Source organism: Symphalangus syndactylus, chromosome 15 (assembly GCF_028878055.3).
Source record: "Symphalangus syndactylus isolate Jambi chromosome 15, NHGRI_mSymSyn1-v2.1_pri, whole genome shotgun sequence".
Lineage (NCBI taxonomy): Eukaryota > Metazoa > Chordata > Mammalia > Primates > Hylobatidae > Symphalangus > Symphalangus syndactylus.
The window spans coordinates 91,115,847-91,133,995 of NC_072437.2; the positions used below are offsets into that span (position 1 = coordinate 91,115,847).

The following is an 18,149-nucleotide window of genomic DNA, read 5'->3' on the forward strand; positions in this document are numbered from 1 at the left end:
GTATGCTACTTGGAAGAAAGAGCTTTGTGTAAATTACCTCCTTTCCCACCCAAGAAATTCCACTTCCAAATTAAGAAAGAGAGAGAGAAAGAAAGGAAGGAAGGAAGGGGGGAGAGAGAGAGAGAAAGAGAAAGAGGGAGAGAGAGGTATTAATCTGCAAACTACCTGCCTGAGTGTGAAGCACACATGGTGTTGGCCATTGCTGTCCCTGTGGCTCTGGGGTCTCTTAATTGCTTGGATTAGGACTGAGGTGAAGGTCAGAACTGGATAGCCTACCCACTATTTCCAGAGTGCAGGAAGTTACAGTTTGGTGCAGATATGGGATTGGTAATCAGATGACCTTTTGTTCTGTGCACAGGTGATGGGTGAAGGGCAGACCTGATTAAAACCATCCAATATATTAAACATCTCCATTGTCATTAATTTTCAGCTGTGCATGAGCTCATGATGCCTGGTCCTGCAGGAGTCACAAGTTTGCTCTGAAATGTCAAAACTAAAACCCAAACACTTCTCAGCTTTCCTCTCAGTTCTGATTCCTATTCCCACCTTCCCCACAGCAGAGGTCAGGCACACTGTTTTGAAATACTAGTAAAATTTGCAGTGGGGAACAATACATGTATGTTAACTTTGAGGAAGCCAGACCCTCCTGAGAGGGTCTTGGGGGCCTTAATAAAGCATTTCAAGGAAGCAGAGTATCAAATGAATGCTTTTTGTGCTAAAAACATTAAGGTATTTAGATGTGTTATTCTAATCCCTGTTTCAGCCTGGGAACAGAAGGATCTAATATCTTTTATTTAAATCCCAGCCTTCCTAGACTGCTCCATTCTTTTCAGTCTAGTACAGGAAGAGACAGACTATAACCGGTTGATTTCAGTGACTGTAAAACTATATATAATTCACAACATGCAACCCATTCAACTTTTACATAAAATGCGCTTGCCCAGATCTTAATACATTCCACATCATTTAGTAGAGATGTCAGGTTTTCAGAAGCTAGACTCCTGTCAGAATGCCACTTTAATTGTTCTGTTTTTGTGGACATGCGATAAAATTGTCACAGACTCAAGTACTGATGCATAAATTCTGAACCCCCAAGCAAAGTATCCTTATTTCAAAGTGAGCCCTTTCTCAGTTGTGGAGTAAACCGATCTTGAGCAGACAGGGTGCCCTCCTGTTTTTCTGAGAGCCCCTCTGCAAGTCTCAGCTGCAGAGGCAGCATTTACGGCTCGAGCACAGGATCGAGTTTTAAGGGTTTTGTTCAGTTAATAAAGAATATCAAGTTGCCCTCACCACTAACAACTGTAGGATGGCTGATCTGTAACTCCTGTTTCAAAGAAGACGATGCTTATAGGATGTTGAAGCAGTCACAAGTCATCACGTAGTAATTAAGATCAGTAAAATATATGTAGAGAGAGATGGCCATATATATGCCTCATGTCTAAATCAATTATTACGGCTTCTTCTCTTTAAAAATTTTTGGTTTTCAAGGACATGATTAGAGCCTGAAATCAGAATTTAGACGCCATATAAAGGTATCTTCAGGTAAATAGAATAGCTAGTCTTAAAATTCTTCATATTTAAGGACTTACATCCAACGTAAGAGGTGCAGTACACTTTAAGACACTAGCAAGATTTTTTTCAAGCTCTTTTAAAAGGATTTGTAGAAGAGCCAAGACTATATTTTGTGTGTATATGTTGGGAGGTGTATATAACACTGAAATAATTAAAATTAAACTTCCTATCATTATTAAATATTGAAAATGAGTTAAATGAACCCTTTACACAACAAGGAAATTATTAGTAAATGTTAATGTATTTTTGCAGTAGCATATTAACATACATAATATTTTCTAAAAGCTCTCTCTTTATTTGTGGAGTGTGAAGAAGAGCTCAAATTCTGTTTTTGAAAGTTGAGTTATAAAGAATCTCTTTTGGAATATGGAAACATTTAACCTTAGTATTTTTGAAAAATGATACTTATACCATGTTAAATAATTTTTGTACTCATACAATGCTGTGGAAATTTCAAGCTTTCCACAATTTAATATATGCTCAAATATATGTGTTAAATTCCTAAAATTACCATGGAATTGCAGCACTAAGATAAAAAGCAAGATCTTGCACAGCTGCCTGCCTCTCCCCTCTCCTTTGCAGAGACTCCTGGTGTGTGACCTTAGCACCTGTTCAATTGCAGTGTCACTGAAAGGAAAGGACCTATGCCTGGTATTGCCAAAATGTGGTGGATGTTATCAAAACATACATGTTTCAGCCATATCAAAATAATACCGTCGGTACATCTGGGCTCTTACATTACTTGTTCAACAAATCCTGGAGCATGTTGACCTGTATTTCTCAAGAGTGGCTGGATAGCATCAGGGTTCGTCATTATGTCATGCATGTTTTATCACCAATAATGAGATATACGTTTGTCGTATTAGTCAGTCAGTAAGTTAAATCCTTATTCTACTGGGCACTGTGTTAAATAGTCATTTGTAGTGCAAAGATATTACAGAGGCATTCTATTGTGGTAGAATCTGATTCTAGGCTTAAATCATTGCACAAAGAGCAAATAGGTGGTTGAGCTAAGCTGGGCAAAGGGATGCACACCTGTGGCCTCAGCTGCTTGGGAGGCTGAGGCAGGAGGATCGCTTGAGACCAGGAGTTCAAGACCAGCATGGGCAACATAAAGAGATCCTGTCTCAAAAAAAGTATATGTATATAAAATATAATATATATTAGTACAGTATATATATACACACACATATGATAAGGTATATATATATATACACCTTATATATTATTTATTAAATATAAAATAATTTGTTTGGATGATTTGCATCATGCAGCAGCCCCAAGACTACTTGTAAACGTTTGGTAAGCTGGTATTTATTAAGCCCTCAAAGTGCTTTTGTGAGGTGTTATGCAGGGGCTGGGGGTGAGCTTATAATAGTCGAAGCATTATGATCTAAAGAGGCCAGGAAAAAAAACTAAGCTTAGGTGTTAGCTTTTCCCAGGAGAGCCCTTTGTAAGGACAAAGATTGTTGTCAGCCATGTGTCATTAAAAGAGTCACAAGACTGGGTGTGGTGGCTGATGCCTGTAATCTCAGCACTTTGCGAGGTCGAGGCAGGTGGATCACCTGAGGGCAGAAGTTCAAGACCAGGCTGGCCAACATGGCAAAACCCTGTCTCTATGAAAAATAGAAAAGAAAAAAATTAGCTGGGTGTGGAGGTGCATGCATGTAATCCCAGCTACTTGGGAGGCTGAGGCAAGAGAATTGCTTGAACCTGGGAGGCGGAGGTTGCAGTGAGCCAAGATCGTTACATTGCACTCCAGCCTGGGTGATGGAGTGAGACTCTGTCTCAAAAAAAAAAAAAAAAAAAAAAAAAAAAGGCTGTCCTAGAAGGCCTAGAATGTTTTTAAGAGTATTTGTAGAAAATAGAGTGAAGACCACTAGCATGTTGGTCAGGAAGTTTGCAAACGATATCTGTCTCTTGAATCACAGGACAAGTGGGATGTTTTTATCTGCTTTCCATGAGTGACAAATTTAGATCTCACAGAGGTGGCCCGTCATTTATGTATTCCTTTCATCCTCTCCATCTGTGAGTAGGCTTTCAGAATTGCACACTAATAGCATGTTCCTAGGTCTGTTGTTTATATGGAAGTTAAGATAGTTTTGTTTAAATAGAACTGTATTTTTTTCTATTACACTTAATTATGGGTGGAGATGTAACTAGTCTTGGAATCATGATTTTGGTAGTTAGTCACCATTTATTGAATGTCTGCTGTACAAATCTTAAATTAGACATTTGGAGAAGGGTGAGGAAAGGGAGGGATAGAAAAGGAATGAAAGATGTCATCTCTGTCCTTGTGAAGGTTAGAGAGAAAAACATATTCCCCCAGGATGGATATAACCAATTACACTGAATACTTTATGGAAAGAAGTGTACTGATTAAATAATTTGGGGCCAGTTCTTGAAACTTTTATGTCACCTGTCTGCTCTTTCATGATGCAGCTGATGGCGTTAGGGAAAGAATGGTAACTCAAGTCACATGGCATTTTGTAGGAAATCCCCTCTTTTATATTCAGATGTGGTTTTGAAATGTTTAAGGATTCCGAGAAATGCTTCCATGGGAGGGGCTCCATAACACCTTCATGTCTAGAGGAAATACCGGCATAGAATTTCCAGAATTTTTTGCTGCAAAAGCAACCAAAGCTAGAAACGCTCATCCCTGAAAGTCCGTGCATGTGGCTCATTGAACAATGAGAAGCACGTAGTCACTCTGAAACCCATTCGCTCATGGATTGTTCTTTTCTCTGTTAGCACTCACCTTGCTTTTCAAACTACGTCCTGTCTTAGACCCAACCCTTGTGAGGCTGCCTCTTGGTCAAACACTGCATTCTTTGAAATAAAAACTGAACTGCTCTCACCTTTCCTTAGTTGTTGTGTCTCTCTAAGGCACACTGTCTTGCAGCTTCCTTAGTTACAGCTCCTCGCCATGTGCAAGTTTTTATAGTGAGGGAGCACTTACATCTACCTTAGAACTATTGAGTGATTGAGTTGAAATTTTCTTTCTTCGTGCCTCTAGATAAGCTAACCCACAGGTACCTATTGGGCTCGCCTGAATGCACCCCCATTCCTGCCACTATCCTTTCCCACTACTGCCCTCCCAACCCCAAATTCTACATCTGCCACTGTGCTCCAGGGGCCGTTCCAAGCTGCCCAAATTATCTACTTTTAGAATTTAGGGCTACAATGAAATACACCAAAATCTAGGCCATGAGATTAAGTTTTGAGGGATCCGTACAGCTTGGGTCCGAGCACAGATGCTCCAGAAGGGAACAACTGTCCAGAAGGCCTGGACACCTGGGTTGCGTCCTGCACAAATGTACTAAACGCAACTGAAGAAAGAACCCAGTGGACAGAAGGGATGTGGTCAGCCATGGAGGAATTTAATAAATAGGATTGGTTAATTAATTTTAGGTTTTAGACTCAAATATCAAGTGTTTGTATATCTATCTACTTAAGCTATGAGATTTTTAAAGGTACTGAAGTTTTTGACTGACTGCCGTGAAAAAGAAGATGTTATATTTTATTTAAATAACTATTTAAATAAGAAAATCCTTTTCATAGGATAGTATCTTCAACAGGAAAATGAACACTTTTCCAAATGAAATCTTCTGATATATTGGAGCACTTTATTTTATAGTTAAATATTATGCATTTTAGGCTTGGTATTGATAAGTTGGTTTCTGTGTCATTACGAAAAACAACTTATGAAGTCTTGTATGTTGTATTTCAGTTAGTTTTTGCCCCTACCACCTTCTTATTTGAGACACTCAGATTAAAAGAATATTTTTAATGAAGTACCAACAAAATGTATACTTTCTGGGTTTCTGTTTAAAAGCAAAGAAGAAACACCTACATATGCAAAACTTTAAGAAAGGGGATAAGATTCAGTGTTTCTTGTAATTGTTAACTGTCACTATGGAAATTTTGTATGTATCTTATGCTATGGAAATTCAAGCTTAGCTAGAAAACATTTTTACTAGAAAGAACTTGTGGTATTGTCTAGGCCAGTGCTGGTGACCTGAGTATGGTCCAGAGACAAGCAGCAGCGGCAGCAGCTGGGAGCTTGTTAGAAATGCACATTCACAGGCCCAGCCCAGACTTTCTGATCAGAGGCTGTACTTGACAATCCCTCTGGGTGATTCTGATGCTCACTTAAAGTTGGAAACTCATTGATCTAGGACAGTGGTTTTCAAACTTCCTTTTAGTCATAAGGACTGCTATATGTAATAAAGATGTTTTCAAATCCAGATAGTGAAAGAATTTTGTGAGTCTGGTTAATTAATAAGTGTTTTGGGTCTCTAGGGGGTTCCTGGGTGGAGTTCCTTGTAACCCCTCTGGCTCAAGTGAGCTCAGTGTACAAATCTACAATTGAGATCCAGCCCCTCTTTGATAACCGGGCAGGTAAGATCGGAGGAGGTAAAGAATCTGCTTAGGTTTGCGCAGATGATATTGCAAGATCAGAATCAGAAACTCTGAGAGCAGGGTTTATGTATATCAGATAAATTAGTGTATGATCATTAGTTCTATAAAAGCAGTTACCCAAGGTTTCACTAAAGTGTTATATTTGAAATAACCTAGAGAGCTAGTTTTTAAATTTCAGGGACATGTGTCCCACAAAATGAGATACTCCAGGAACTGATTTTTGTAAGTCTCAAAAGAAAAACTTATTTTTCATTTTAGAATCTATTATATTATCCAAAAAAGCAGATAGAATACTTCTCCAGTCAACTGAATGCTTCTGGTTTATATTTCTATTCATAATACACCAGAATAGGATTAAAGAAGTGCCCCAAGCACCTAGCTTGGCTCAGCTGTGGTCTGGAGTTTTTATTTTATGGGTTGAATTATTATATGTTGGGAATACTTATTAAGTGTGGCATGTGATTCCAGGTCACAAGTTAAGATTAAGAAAGAGCCGGCTTGTGCTTCCTGGCAACTTGGTATACTAAAATACTGCATATGGCTAAAGCGGAGTGGTGCCTCTTCATTTCTGTAGAAATTAGCTGTTGGACATCTGTTTTGAACCCCTAGTGTGTGCTAGAGCTATGTTTTCTCAAGGCATTACAGCTGAGGACATAATAAATCCTTGATGAGATTTTCATGCTCCTAAAATACTGCCGTGTGACTTGCTTTATATACCCTGGTCAGGTTTTCTCCTTATTTTTGCTTTTTGGGAAAGGCAGCTGTTGGATGTTCATAGATTGTACTTTAAGCCATTGGAATCCTGACTTGACTTACTTGAGATCCAAATCCCAGAGTGGCAAGCCCAGTGAGTCTATTTGACTTGCTCCTCATTTCCCATTGGTTGGCCTATCGCTAACCTCCCTAATAGAAAACCAACAACTTTAACCTCAAAGAAAACCCGGGTCTGTTTAGGTCCTTTCCTGTTCCACTCCTGAGATTTTCCAACCCCTGCAGTGTGAAATGGCCAAGCCTTCTGCCTGTGGGCTTCCTTTCTCTCCAGACCACCTCGAATTTGCTGATGAATAGGCCAGCTTTCTTGATCACTTGGATGACATATAGACTTAAGGAGGAGTTGCAGCCTCAGGCCTGCTGAGTCCTGTTTAAGTTCCTGTTTTACGCTCTCTGGTGATACTTTCATGGATGCATAAGAGGAGTTGCAGATTAAGTGATAGCCTCCTTAGTGAGGTTCCACCTCAGTGAGTGAATGATTTTAATTAAAGAGTGATTAATGCAATCATAAGAATCCAGACTCTGGATCCACTATGTCCTCAGTGTCTCAGCAATTCCTTTGCACAGCCCTTAGACCAAAAGGAAAACTTAAGTTTCTAATTATTAAGTAGGTAAAGTCAAATAATTTAAGAAGTATTTATGACCCAACAACTTAGCAGACATTTGAAACAATAATGTCATTGAAAGACATACATTGAAAGAAATAATCCTTATTTCCTCCATCATTAAATAATCATTACTGTTGACAATGGCATGTGGTGATATGCCTGTTTGCCTGTTGAGTGCTGCATGACTTCTCGAACTTTAGGGTAAGCATAGCTGCTGCCTTGCTCATTTCCTATTCCACATTCATTTTCACAAGGCATTTGCTTTTTATCATCACCGCCACGAGAGCTCAGCTTCACAAAGACATATCATGAAAAGGGATGCAGTGTGATTTATTGTTGAAACTGTGAGCTACTTCCAGCTAGTATTTTGCACTGTTACCTGAGAGACATTGCTGTATTTCCCTCAAAAATTAAAAAAACTTCTGCTGCAGCATCCCCAGGGCACCTGCACACCCAGTTGGGAGACACAAGTCTGATGGCAGGCAGTTCTCAGAGGTGTCCAGTCTTGTTTTGTTTTTCCAACAGTTAAGATGTTTCACATAATCCTATGCTAGGTGGAGTATGAGATGCAATTGTTTTATACTTGCTAGTCAACACAGTGGTTTCACATTAACACATCACAACCATCCCATGAGGTGGCTGGTTCTCATTTTCCCAATCCCACTCATGAAAAGCAGGGGCTCATGGACTTCCTTTCCCTGCTTAAATGGTTAATGTGTGGTGCACAGGAAAAGGTCATACTCGGGCCTTTAACTGTGGCTCCCAGGTTGTTTTCTCCAACCATATTTGATCTGTGGTTCTGTGGAGTTTCAAAACAAAATGGGAAATCACTTTTGTGTAGCCAGTTACAGTTGTGGACTGCCTCTGCCAAAAAGATCAGCCCTTGGCTTTAAGTAGCAGTTGCACAAACTAGGAGGGAGTAGATACAGCTTAATATCCCTTCATGTTAAAATTGCTTATGTGGCATTGACTGGAGGCTTCATTGATAAGCAGTGGTAAAGCTCAAGTAACTTTCTTTTAGGCCACATTAAAGTGAATCTGGCATCTGCTACCAGGGAGATGGTGATTCTGTTCTATTCTGCTCTCGATTGTCTGAAAGATTATACTTGGAGGTAACCAAGTATATATTTTATATATTTTTTAAGTTCTGAGGCATGCCTATTACATAATGGTTGAAGAACCTGAGAATATTTAGCAAGCAGCAACAGAGCTTTGGGAGGAAGGATGTGATAGCTGTTTTTATATTTCAGCCTTCCAAATATTTGCAAGAGAAGTTAGACTTTTCCTGTTTAGCCCCAAATGACAGAGTTAGTACTCTTAAGTAGGCTCAGTAACAACAAAAAAGTAATAATAATTTGCAGTGGTTGCACCTACTCCAGGAAGCATCGAATTGCTGCCATTGCAAACCCTTGTGGAAATGCTAAAAGGGATATCAGATTGTGCAACCCAGCTCCTAAAGTCCTTTCATTATGTTTTTCTAACTTTCTAATTTTTATCTTTGTCACTGAGCAAAGGCTTTTTACATGGTTCTACATTCAGTTTGCTGTCTCACCAAATGCATTTCTTTCTCAAGTTGGTAGAATGAGATGCCAGGTAGCACTTCAGTTTTCTGTTTGGAACAGGTATCTTTGTGGGTAGAGACCATCTAGGAGCCGTTGAAGTTCTTACTGGGCAAATCTTTTTTTTTTTGAGGCGGAGTCTGGCTCTGTCACCAAGGCTGGAGTGCAGTGGCGCAATCTTGGCTCACTGCAAGGTCCGCCTCCGGGGTTCACATCATTCTCCCGCCTCAGCCTCCTGAGTAGCTGGGACTACAGGTGCCTGCCACCACGCCCGGCTAATTTTTTTTTGTATTTTTAGTAGAGACGGGTTTTCACCGTGTTAGCCAGGATGGTCTCAATCTCCTGACTTTGTGATCCGCCCACCTAGGCCTCCCGAAGTGCTGGGATTACAGGTGTGAGCCACCACGCCTGGCCCTTACTGGGCAAATCTTTGAGTCTCCATTCTAGCTGATGCGTGAAGTCCATATGTGGGCGTGGCCAGTAGACCTCTGGGAAATCCAGAAAAATCTTTTACTTTGTGTTTATTCTGTGTATGTGGTGGCGGAGTGGGGGGGTGCGGGCAAGTGCTGTTTAAGTGATCCGAGAGCTTACCTGTAAATTCCCCAAATCAAGCGTCAGCTTACCAATTCAGAATGTAGGGTCACTCAGTCCTGAGATGCTAGTCTTTGCTTGATGTTGCTGTGTTTTCTGGTCTACACTCTGAATAAGCACTTCATTTTCATGAATACCCCTCTGCTTTACACCCCACAGATTTATACTGGCTCCTCTTCCCAGACAACTTGAGGACTTAGGAAAGCTTGGCCGCCATCTTGGATTCCTTGTGGAAAGAACCCTTCCTATGCAGGGGCTGATCTTCTCTCCCCCTTTAGGGCTGTGCTTCTGCACGGCTCAGCAAGGGGGGACTTCCACTCCCTGACTCCCATCCTAGATCCTCTGCCTTGGCTGCCCTTCAAACACAGCTTGCTTTTCTGGGGTGGATGTAGAGAAGTCTTTTTTCTTTCCTCTTACCCCAGCCTGCTTTCTGCACTTTCTCATGCCCTGCCAATTTCCTTTCCCTTCTGTAAAAGCAGATTTTACAGAAAATTCCCTTGCCAGCCCGAGGTTGTATATGATGTACCATAAAGCAAAAGGAGGTCTGTGCTCGTTTTCTGATTTATTGGAAAGACATTTCCGAAGACCCCTGTAACTAGACTGACTTCCTTTATCATTCAGCAGGGCACACATACCCCCGAGGAATTTGTGCAGATACCTCCCACTGAGCAGAGTGATTACAAATAGCCTGTGTTTTAAGTTAGTTTTCTGTTGTATATTTCATCTGAGAAGTTGGCAAATACTTGAAAGCCACAAGCTACTGTTTTCTGAAAGCTTCTTTGCACATGAGCATAAAATGTATGTATTGAATTTGGAGATCGTCCAGTAACTGTCCTTTTAATGCAGCGGAATGTAGATTACAGCTGTTTCCTCTGGAAAGATGTGCATAGTTCTGATTTCCCTCTCTTTTCTCACAGAGTGTCTCCTCTGCAGAAGTCTGAGATAGTAGATGTGGTGAAGAAGCGGGTGAAGGCCATTACCCTCGCCATCGGAGATGGCGCCAACGATGTCGGGATGATCCAGACAGCCCACGTGGGTGTGGGAATCAGTGGGAATGAAGGCATGCAGGCCACCAACAACTCGGATTATGCCATCGCACAGGTCAGCAGCTTGGGTGTCCAGCTGCCCCATCCTGTTGAGAGATGATAGCTGGGCATGAGGACCTGGCGTTTAACCTTCAGTGCAGCCCCAAACCTCTGCCACCCCTCTTGAGGTTGCTGTCTAGATGAAACCCAGGGGATATTTGGATTTCTCTGTAGTTGTGATCTTGTGCAGTTTGGAGGCCCTGTCCTGCTGGTTGGATTTCTTTGGCCAGCTATGGGGTTGGCCAAACCGCTCTGTGATCCAGGCAAGTTGCTGCTCCTGGCAGATAGGTCTCTGATCTTGTAATAACCTCTCACCCTCAGCTTCTGCATCTGCTGCATTGCTTTTCCTGCTGCATTGCCTGCTGAAGCACAGCTGTGCTCATGACAGCTTTTCTCTATAATCCCGTTCCAGTCTCACTCCTCCCAAAGGTGCTGGGACACCCCCTGGCTAGGCGCTTAACGTCAGGGAGCAGCAGTGATTTATAGCTGTCGCCTTCTCTGTAGTTATGACAGGGGTGCTGCCCAGGACCACCCCTGTGAGGTGAATTGCTGAGAGCATGAGCTGGGTTTGGGCCATAATGACCGCATGGTCAGTAGCAAACAGCCTCCTGCAGTTAGGCCAAGTTCAGTCCATTCCTCTCTGATCCAAGCCTCGCATGCCAGGGCTCCTGATGTGCTGTACTGCACTGGTGGCCTGAGGATGAAAGAAGGGTCCACTCCGTAATGACAGCCCAAAGGTGAAGGAACATAGCCAATTTCCTAACCCGTAGGGTGCATATCTGAGACCACCTTTGCAAAATTATGACTGAGACAGTGGAAGAGATCTAATTTAACCGACTCCATCTTGCTTCTAACCTCCGAGCTGTCCTTGTTCATTCCTGGGCGTAAGCTGAACTAACTTTGAGAGAAACTCAGTTTATAGTTTATAGTTTAAATAAAGACAGTAACAGCCCTTTCCCAAAGCAGACACCTCCTTGCCTGGGGACTAGACTAACATTAGCTACAAGATTTGAAATATGGCTTAGGAGTCATGGAGCTGGAGGCTACAAGATTCTGACCCTCTTAAACTGCTCCTAAGATCAGTGCTTGAGATATTTTGCAGACCCTGCACTTGATGGATCAGCTGGCACCACTCAGATCAATAAACTGGCTCATCTAATCTTGTGGCTCCCACCACCCAGGAACTGACTGAGCTCAAGAAGACAGCTTTGACTCCCTATGATTTCTTCTCTGACTAATCAACATTCCTGGCTCACTGGCTACCCCCACCCACCAGGTTATCCTTAAAAACTCTGCTCCCCAAATGCTTGGGGAGACTGATTTGAGTAATAATAAAACTCCAGTCTCCCTCACAGCCGGCTCTGCATGAATTACTCTTTCTCTATTGCAGTTCTTCTGTCTTGATGAATTGGCTCTGTCTAGGCAGCAGGCAAGGTGAACCCCTTGGGCAGTTACATATCTAAATGATTTGGCCTGCTGGATCATCCAGAAAACCTAGACATCACAGTGAATGCAGGGCATGTCCCTCTGTCTCCAGATTGCGATACATCATGAATAGATGCCTGCTCATCAGCCGGGTAGCAGGAATTCCCTTGTGTTTCTACGGTGTTGAGGTGTTTGAAGGTATTCACCTTAATCACATGAACACAAGGAAAAATGCCTATACACCCCTTCAAGCTGAAATCAGGGGCTGCATATAAAATGTGAACAAGCTTCCTATAGCCCCCGGGCTTCAGGCCAGTCCTTTGCAGTTCTGGGGCTCCACCTCCCCAAAGCGGGGGCTCTGTGTTAGATCACCTCTCAGGTTTCTTCTCAGCTCACAGTTCTGCAGATGCAGGGAGGAATTACAAAATCCTCCTGGCTCTGAAAAGTGCATGCAATCAATCTTCTTCCTTTGCTGATTTCAGATAAATCCTCAAGACAATTTCTGAAGTAGGTAAGAGAAGGAATCTTGACTTTATAGGTGGGAAAACTGGGGTTCCTTCGTATCAGGTGACTTACATCAGGTCCAAGCAAGCAAGCATCTTGGGGTTAGAAAACAACGGACCTGAGTGTGAACTTGGGGGCCGGCCCCACACACACCTGCCTGTTTACTTTCCTGAGTCAAATGCTTTGAGGCCTGTGGGACTTGCACTTCCTGTAGTCTGTCAGCAACTATAGATGTTATACACCCCGGCATTATTAAATACTTGAGTTATAACATCATATGGCTGGAAGGGATCTTAAGAGGTTTCCTAGGAGTTCCAGGCAAATATTTGTCTGTCTTTTTCTTTAAAATGTCTAGGGAAGGGAGATCCCATGGCCTGCTTTATTGAAACTACATACGAATAGGATGTGTTATCCAGAGCAATTGCTCTCTTCAAATTAAAAGTGTCAAAGAAGGGTGGAGCAGGGAGCAAGGCTTTAAAACGCCATTGGGGGTTTTCTTGCCCCTCCAGCATCACAGTCACCTCTGCCAAAGGAACTGACACAGCCCACATGTGTCTGTGCACCCTCATTTCTCCTGTCCATGGTCCTATTGCTGATTCCAGGTTCCTGCTAACCTCACACCCTTTCCACCAACCAACATGCTGCCTCTACCTTAATCACCATGCCAGAAAAGCCACAGCTTGATGAGTTTCTTTGCCACTCTTGAAATCATAAAAATCTCTGGTTGTTTATCACCTTGGGCTTTATCTGTTCATTTTAATGTGGATGCATTTTTTTTATTACGCTTCGGAGGAAGTACCCTCAGAGTTATTATACTCAGAAAGAAAAAAATTTTAGCTCAAAGACTTACCTTGGGAAAGTTATGAAGCGGGCAAAGCTCTGGTTCTATTTCTCCCCTGCCTGCCTCGTGCTTTTATGCACATGGGCAGCCTGAGACCGAGCACTGTCCTTTTTCAGCTGCCTTGTCCTGAGCAACCTCGCTGCCGTCGCTGCGTCATGGTGCTCCCCTAGCCCTCGGCTTTCCATTCTCCTCGGGGAGAATCATTCCTGCCCCCTGCTCTCCTAATGTTTTCAGAATGATCTCATGAAGACAGCATTTTGATTTAGAATATACATTTTTTTTTCCTGAAAACAAATCACTGTAGCGCTCAAGTTGAGGCATTCAGGATGACTCAAGCAGATGTTTGCTCTGCCCATTGAAGTTTAACATCAGGGGGTCCCGGTCAAATACAAACTTCCTTTTTATTTGTTTAGCTAGTTATTTTATGATTTCCCATTCCCCTTTGGAATCCTTAATGAGCCTTTATGGGGAATTTTATTTTTCCATGTGCACCTACTTCTGCCGCTTCGAAGCGATGATTTAGATTCCAAGTGCGTGGTGAGCCCCGCGCCTTCCCCTCACCTCCTGGAAGGACACGCTGAGCTGCAACTCCGCCTAGGATGGGGTCCTTTCTTTAGTGCTAATGGAGATTATTATGCAGTTTCTTCCTGAAAATTTTTTGTTTAAGTCTTATATTTTCAGTCTGGTCATTTCTTTTCTATTGAGAGTTACATTTAATTAATTAATTAATTTATTTATTTTATTTTTTTTTTTCAGAGTTTCACTCTTGTTGCCCAGGCTGGAGTGCAGTGGCTGGATCTCGGCTCACTTCAGCCTCCGCCTCCTGGGTTCAAGTGATTCTCCTGCCTCGGCCTCCCGAGTAGCTGGGATTATAGGCACCCACCACCACGTCTGACTACTTTTTGGATTTTTAGCAGAGACGGCGTTTCACCACGTTGGCCAGACTGGTCTTGAACTCCTGGCCTCAGGTGATCTGCCCGCCTTGGCCTCCCAAAGTGCTGGGATTACAGATGTGAGCCACTGCGCCCAGCCGAGAGTTACATTTAATTTCAAAAGTCATCTGAAATTAATAAGAAGTGTATAACTGCAAAAGAATTTCTAATGTTCTGGGGCATTCTCAATACATCCTGCTTGTCTCTCCTAGTAGTGTAATAGGGTTCAAGATTGTGGACTTCCTGACACTCTGACTTAGAACAGGAGGCATTAAGGCTTTCATGCAAGGGAATCAAGAGGGAACTCAAATCCAGGGTAAGGCATATCAAATGTGTAGAAGCATGGTGTAAACAGGATTGCCCCTAACGGTGCATTTATGCCAGAGCAGGACACCATGCACCAGACCAGAGAAACTCGTTTCCCTCCCTCCAGTGCAAGGTTTACACTTTTTGGGACCTTTATGAAATGGCACACAGAAGGCAAAGCCAGGCTAAGGGGTGGCTGAGGAGATACGATCCGAGTGGTGTCCAGAGACCACATCTCACAGTGAGAATTCCTGGATGTTACTGGAATATCTGTGGCTCCAACTGAAACCACAGGAGCCATCACATCACTCCCAGCTTGGGACCCACCAGCAGCCCCTGACTGCATAGCACTCTGGCCAGAGGGGCTCTGTACTGGTTGGAGGCAAAAAAGGAGAAGACAAAATGGGTCGAGAAGTGGAGGCAAAGTGTGTGCGTGTCTTAGTATATCTATGTGTACATGTGTATTTGTATGAGTATGTATGCGTGTCTGTGTATATGTGTGTCTCTGTGTATCTCTGTCCTGTGTGCCACTATCTCTGTGTCTAGATGTGTGTGTCTGCCTGTATGTGTCTGTTTATCTGTGCCTGTTATGTGTCTCTGTGTATCTATGTATGTACATCCGTGTGTGTCTATATGTGTGTGTAACTTTTTAACCTACGCAGTTTTAGTGGAAGTAGTGTATGTGCGCCCGTGTGTACCTTTCTTTTAAACAAGACTCTATTGTGTGAGTGTCCCTGTCCCTTGCTCTTTTTGTCACTGAAAAAAATCTGTGTTCGCTTAGAGATGTCTGATTTCCGCTGTACTTTTCTCTCAGTTTAGTAGTTCACCTTTGTTAAATAATTAATCCCTATTGCAGCACTATTCACAATAGCAAAGACATAGAATCAACCCAAATGTCCATCAGTGCTAGACTGGATAAAGAAAATGCAATACACATACACCATGGAATACTATGCAGCCATAAAAAGGAATGAGGTCATGTCCTTTGCAGAGACTTGGATGGAGCTGGAAACCATTATCCTCAGCAAACTAACATAGGAACAGAAAACCAAACACCACATGTCCTCACTTATAAGTGGGAGCTGAACAACGAGAACACATGGACACAGGGAGGGGAACACCACACACTGGGGCCTGTTGGGGAGGCAGGGGGAGGGAGGGCATCAGAATAAATACTAATGCATCCAGACCTTGAAACCTAGGTGACGGGTTGATAACTGCAGCAAACCATCATGGCACATGTTTACCTATATAATAAACCTGCACATCCTGCACATGTATCCTGGAACTTAAAATTAAATTACAAAACAGCATTTGTTTAAATAGAATTTCATAAGAATAACAATTAGAAGTCCAGCAGTATGTTTAGGGAAAATAATAATAATGTAGATTTAAGAAGGATTTTAGTTGTTCTCACTGGGCCTGAAAGCTCTGTCTTCAGAGAATGGTTTTCTGAGATTCCTGCAGAATCTGGTTTCCTCTACCTACATTATCTGACTTCTGTTCATAAGGACATTCTGTTTGTGACTTTTATTCCTCAATGATGGGCTCTTCTGAACTTTGTAATTTTCCTTTTGCAGTTTTCCTACTTAGAGAAGCTTCTGTTGGTTCATGGAGCCTGGAGCTACAACCGGGTGACCAAGTGCATCTTGTACTGCTTCTATAAGAACGTGGTCCTGTATATTATTGAGGTAAGAAGGGGTGTTTTTTTTTCCTTGAAGAGAAAGTTCTTTTCAGAGGATATCCTGAGGTATTTAAAGTCATTTCAAGGCAAGATTTTGTCCATGTAAAATTAAAAGATGCTGCTGTGACTTTCTACAGCCTGGGTCACATGTAAGCTCCTGTGAAGCTGGGCTCGCCATTCTGGTCTAGATCCTCATGCTGGATGACCAAAGCGGGCATCTGCAGCCTTTCTTTCTTACCCAGACATGCCTTCCTCCATAGCTCTCCTCCTGTGTTCCTCTTTGCCATGCCTCTTCCTCTGTGTCCTTGGCTGGGGTAGAATCTTGCTGATACTCACACCCCTTCCAGAGGGGTCAGATCCTAGCAGCAGAGGCCTACACCTTGCCAGGTGAACACTGAGGTATTGCTGGAATGAATGAGGGGGCCTAATTTCTGCCTTACTTCTCGTAGACTGCAAGGTTCCTAGCATCCATTCACTGCTTCTGGGATACTTGGACACTGGTACTTACATGGGAAGGGTGTGGGAGTGAGGGGATAGTGGGGAGTAAAACAGCAAGCTCATTGACAATATCGCAGTGCGTTCATATTCTGTTGTCAGAGAATTTTCCAAGATGCCGATTCAGTTACCAGTAAAACAAACATGCTTGCTAGAGGGGTGGGCCCAGGAAGAAGTGGAAAAGTCACATTATGTTTGCTATTAGTGGGATTACAGCCCTGCTATAAAGGGGGTGGCTTTTGAGACCATCATGACTAATCGTTTCCAAATATGTTTGTCTGTGGAGGAAGATTATGTTAATTATGGTGCTTTAATGCTTCATTCTACTATGGGTTATTTTATGTCTGATTTCTTGACTCTTAGGAAAAATAATAACCAAGGAGGAAATCAACTTTTTCTGATGTAAGCTCTGACAATACTCGGTTCAAATAACTATTAATAACAATTTCCTTGCTAAGGTAGCTGTAACTAACTACTTCTTTACCGGGTTGTCTAATCTTTCCTACTCAATCATTCAGGTCAAACATATAAGTTTATGTCACACATCTGGTAACTAAACTACTAAGGAGTGATTTCCCCAAGTTTTGCAGGTTGTTCACAGCCCAAGACAACTGGGCCAAAAGAGTAAGTGAAGCAGAAACATAACCTGTGCTGCTTCATTCATCTTTTCAGCTGCCCAGAGCCCAACTGGAAACAGCAATGCGTTTTTCTAAGTTGCACAAGGGCCAGCCTATTCGCCAAGATGTGTGTATTTGCAGAGAGGATGCCTCTTCTAGTTCACACAAAAGCCCCTTTTGGGCTGGGGAACAGCCTTGATTCTTAAAGAATGTTCCAAGCAATCAAAAGGGATCTGGTTGAAGTCCTGAAACTGACCCGTTCTTCCTAATTTGAATCTTTTGTGGGAGGTGCCCTGTCTGCTTAAGTGTATTTCCCTAGGAAGAAAATATACAGCAGAGGCTTGAGAGATTTGGTGATATAATTGACGTTTTATTCAGTATAGTGAGGTTAAACTCAATAATTTAAAAAATTATTCATAATTTGTCTGCTGGTCTTGTGCTGTAATATTCAACTCAGTTCACTGTGGGTGAGAACTTGTAGATATTGGTGTAAGAGCTTTAGTGGTTTCTCTCTTCTCTTATTTTTACAACTCCCTTTTGGCACTTAAAGGTGTTTGTCCCCCTCCTACTCCTACGTATTTTTGTGTCTGTGGTAGGAGTCACTCCTCAACATCACTCAGGGTCATGGACGATAGTGTAAAGAGGTATTGTAGGGTCATGGACCATCGTGTAAAGGGGTATTAGAATCTCTGTTTCTTCGTGCTATCCCAGGCTTCCCAGCATTTTGTGCTCCTATA

The 18,149-nt window shown here is 42.4% G+C and overlaps 1 protein-coding gene across 1 annotated transcript in view; it reads left to right on the plus strand.

Moving 5' to 3' along the window:
* The window catches only part of ATP8A2 (ATPase phospholipid transporting 8A2), a 695,753-nt gene that overhangs the window by 423,025 nt on the left and 254,579 nt on the right, over positions 1–18,149 (plus strand). The window contains exons 26-27 of the mRNA XM_055244084.2: positions 10,441–10,624; positions 16,197–16,307. Of these exons, the coding sequence (XP_055100059.2) occupies positions 10,441–10,624; positions 16,197–16,307 (295 nt within the window). The remainder of the gene's footprint in view (positions 1–10,440; positions 10,625–16,196; positions 16,308–18,149) is intronic.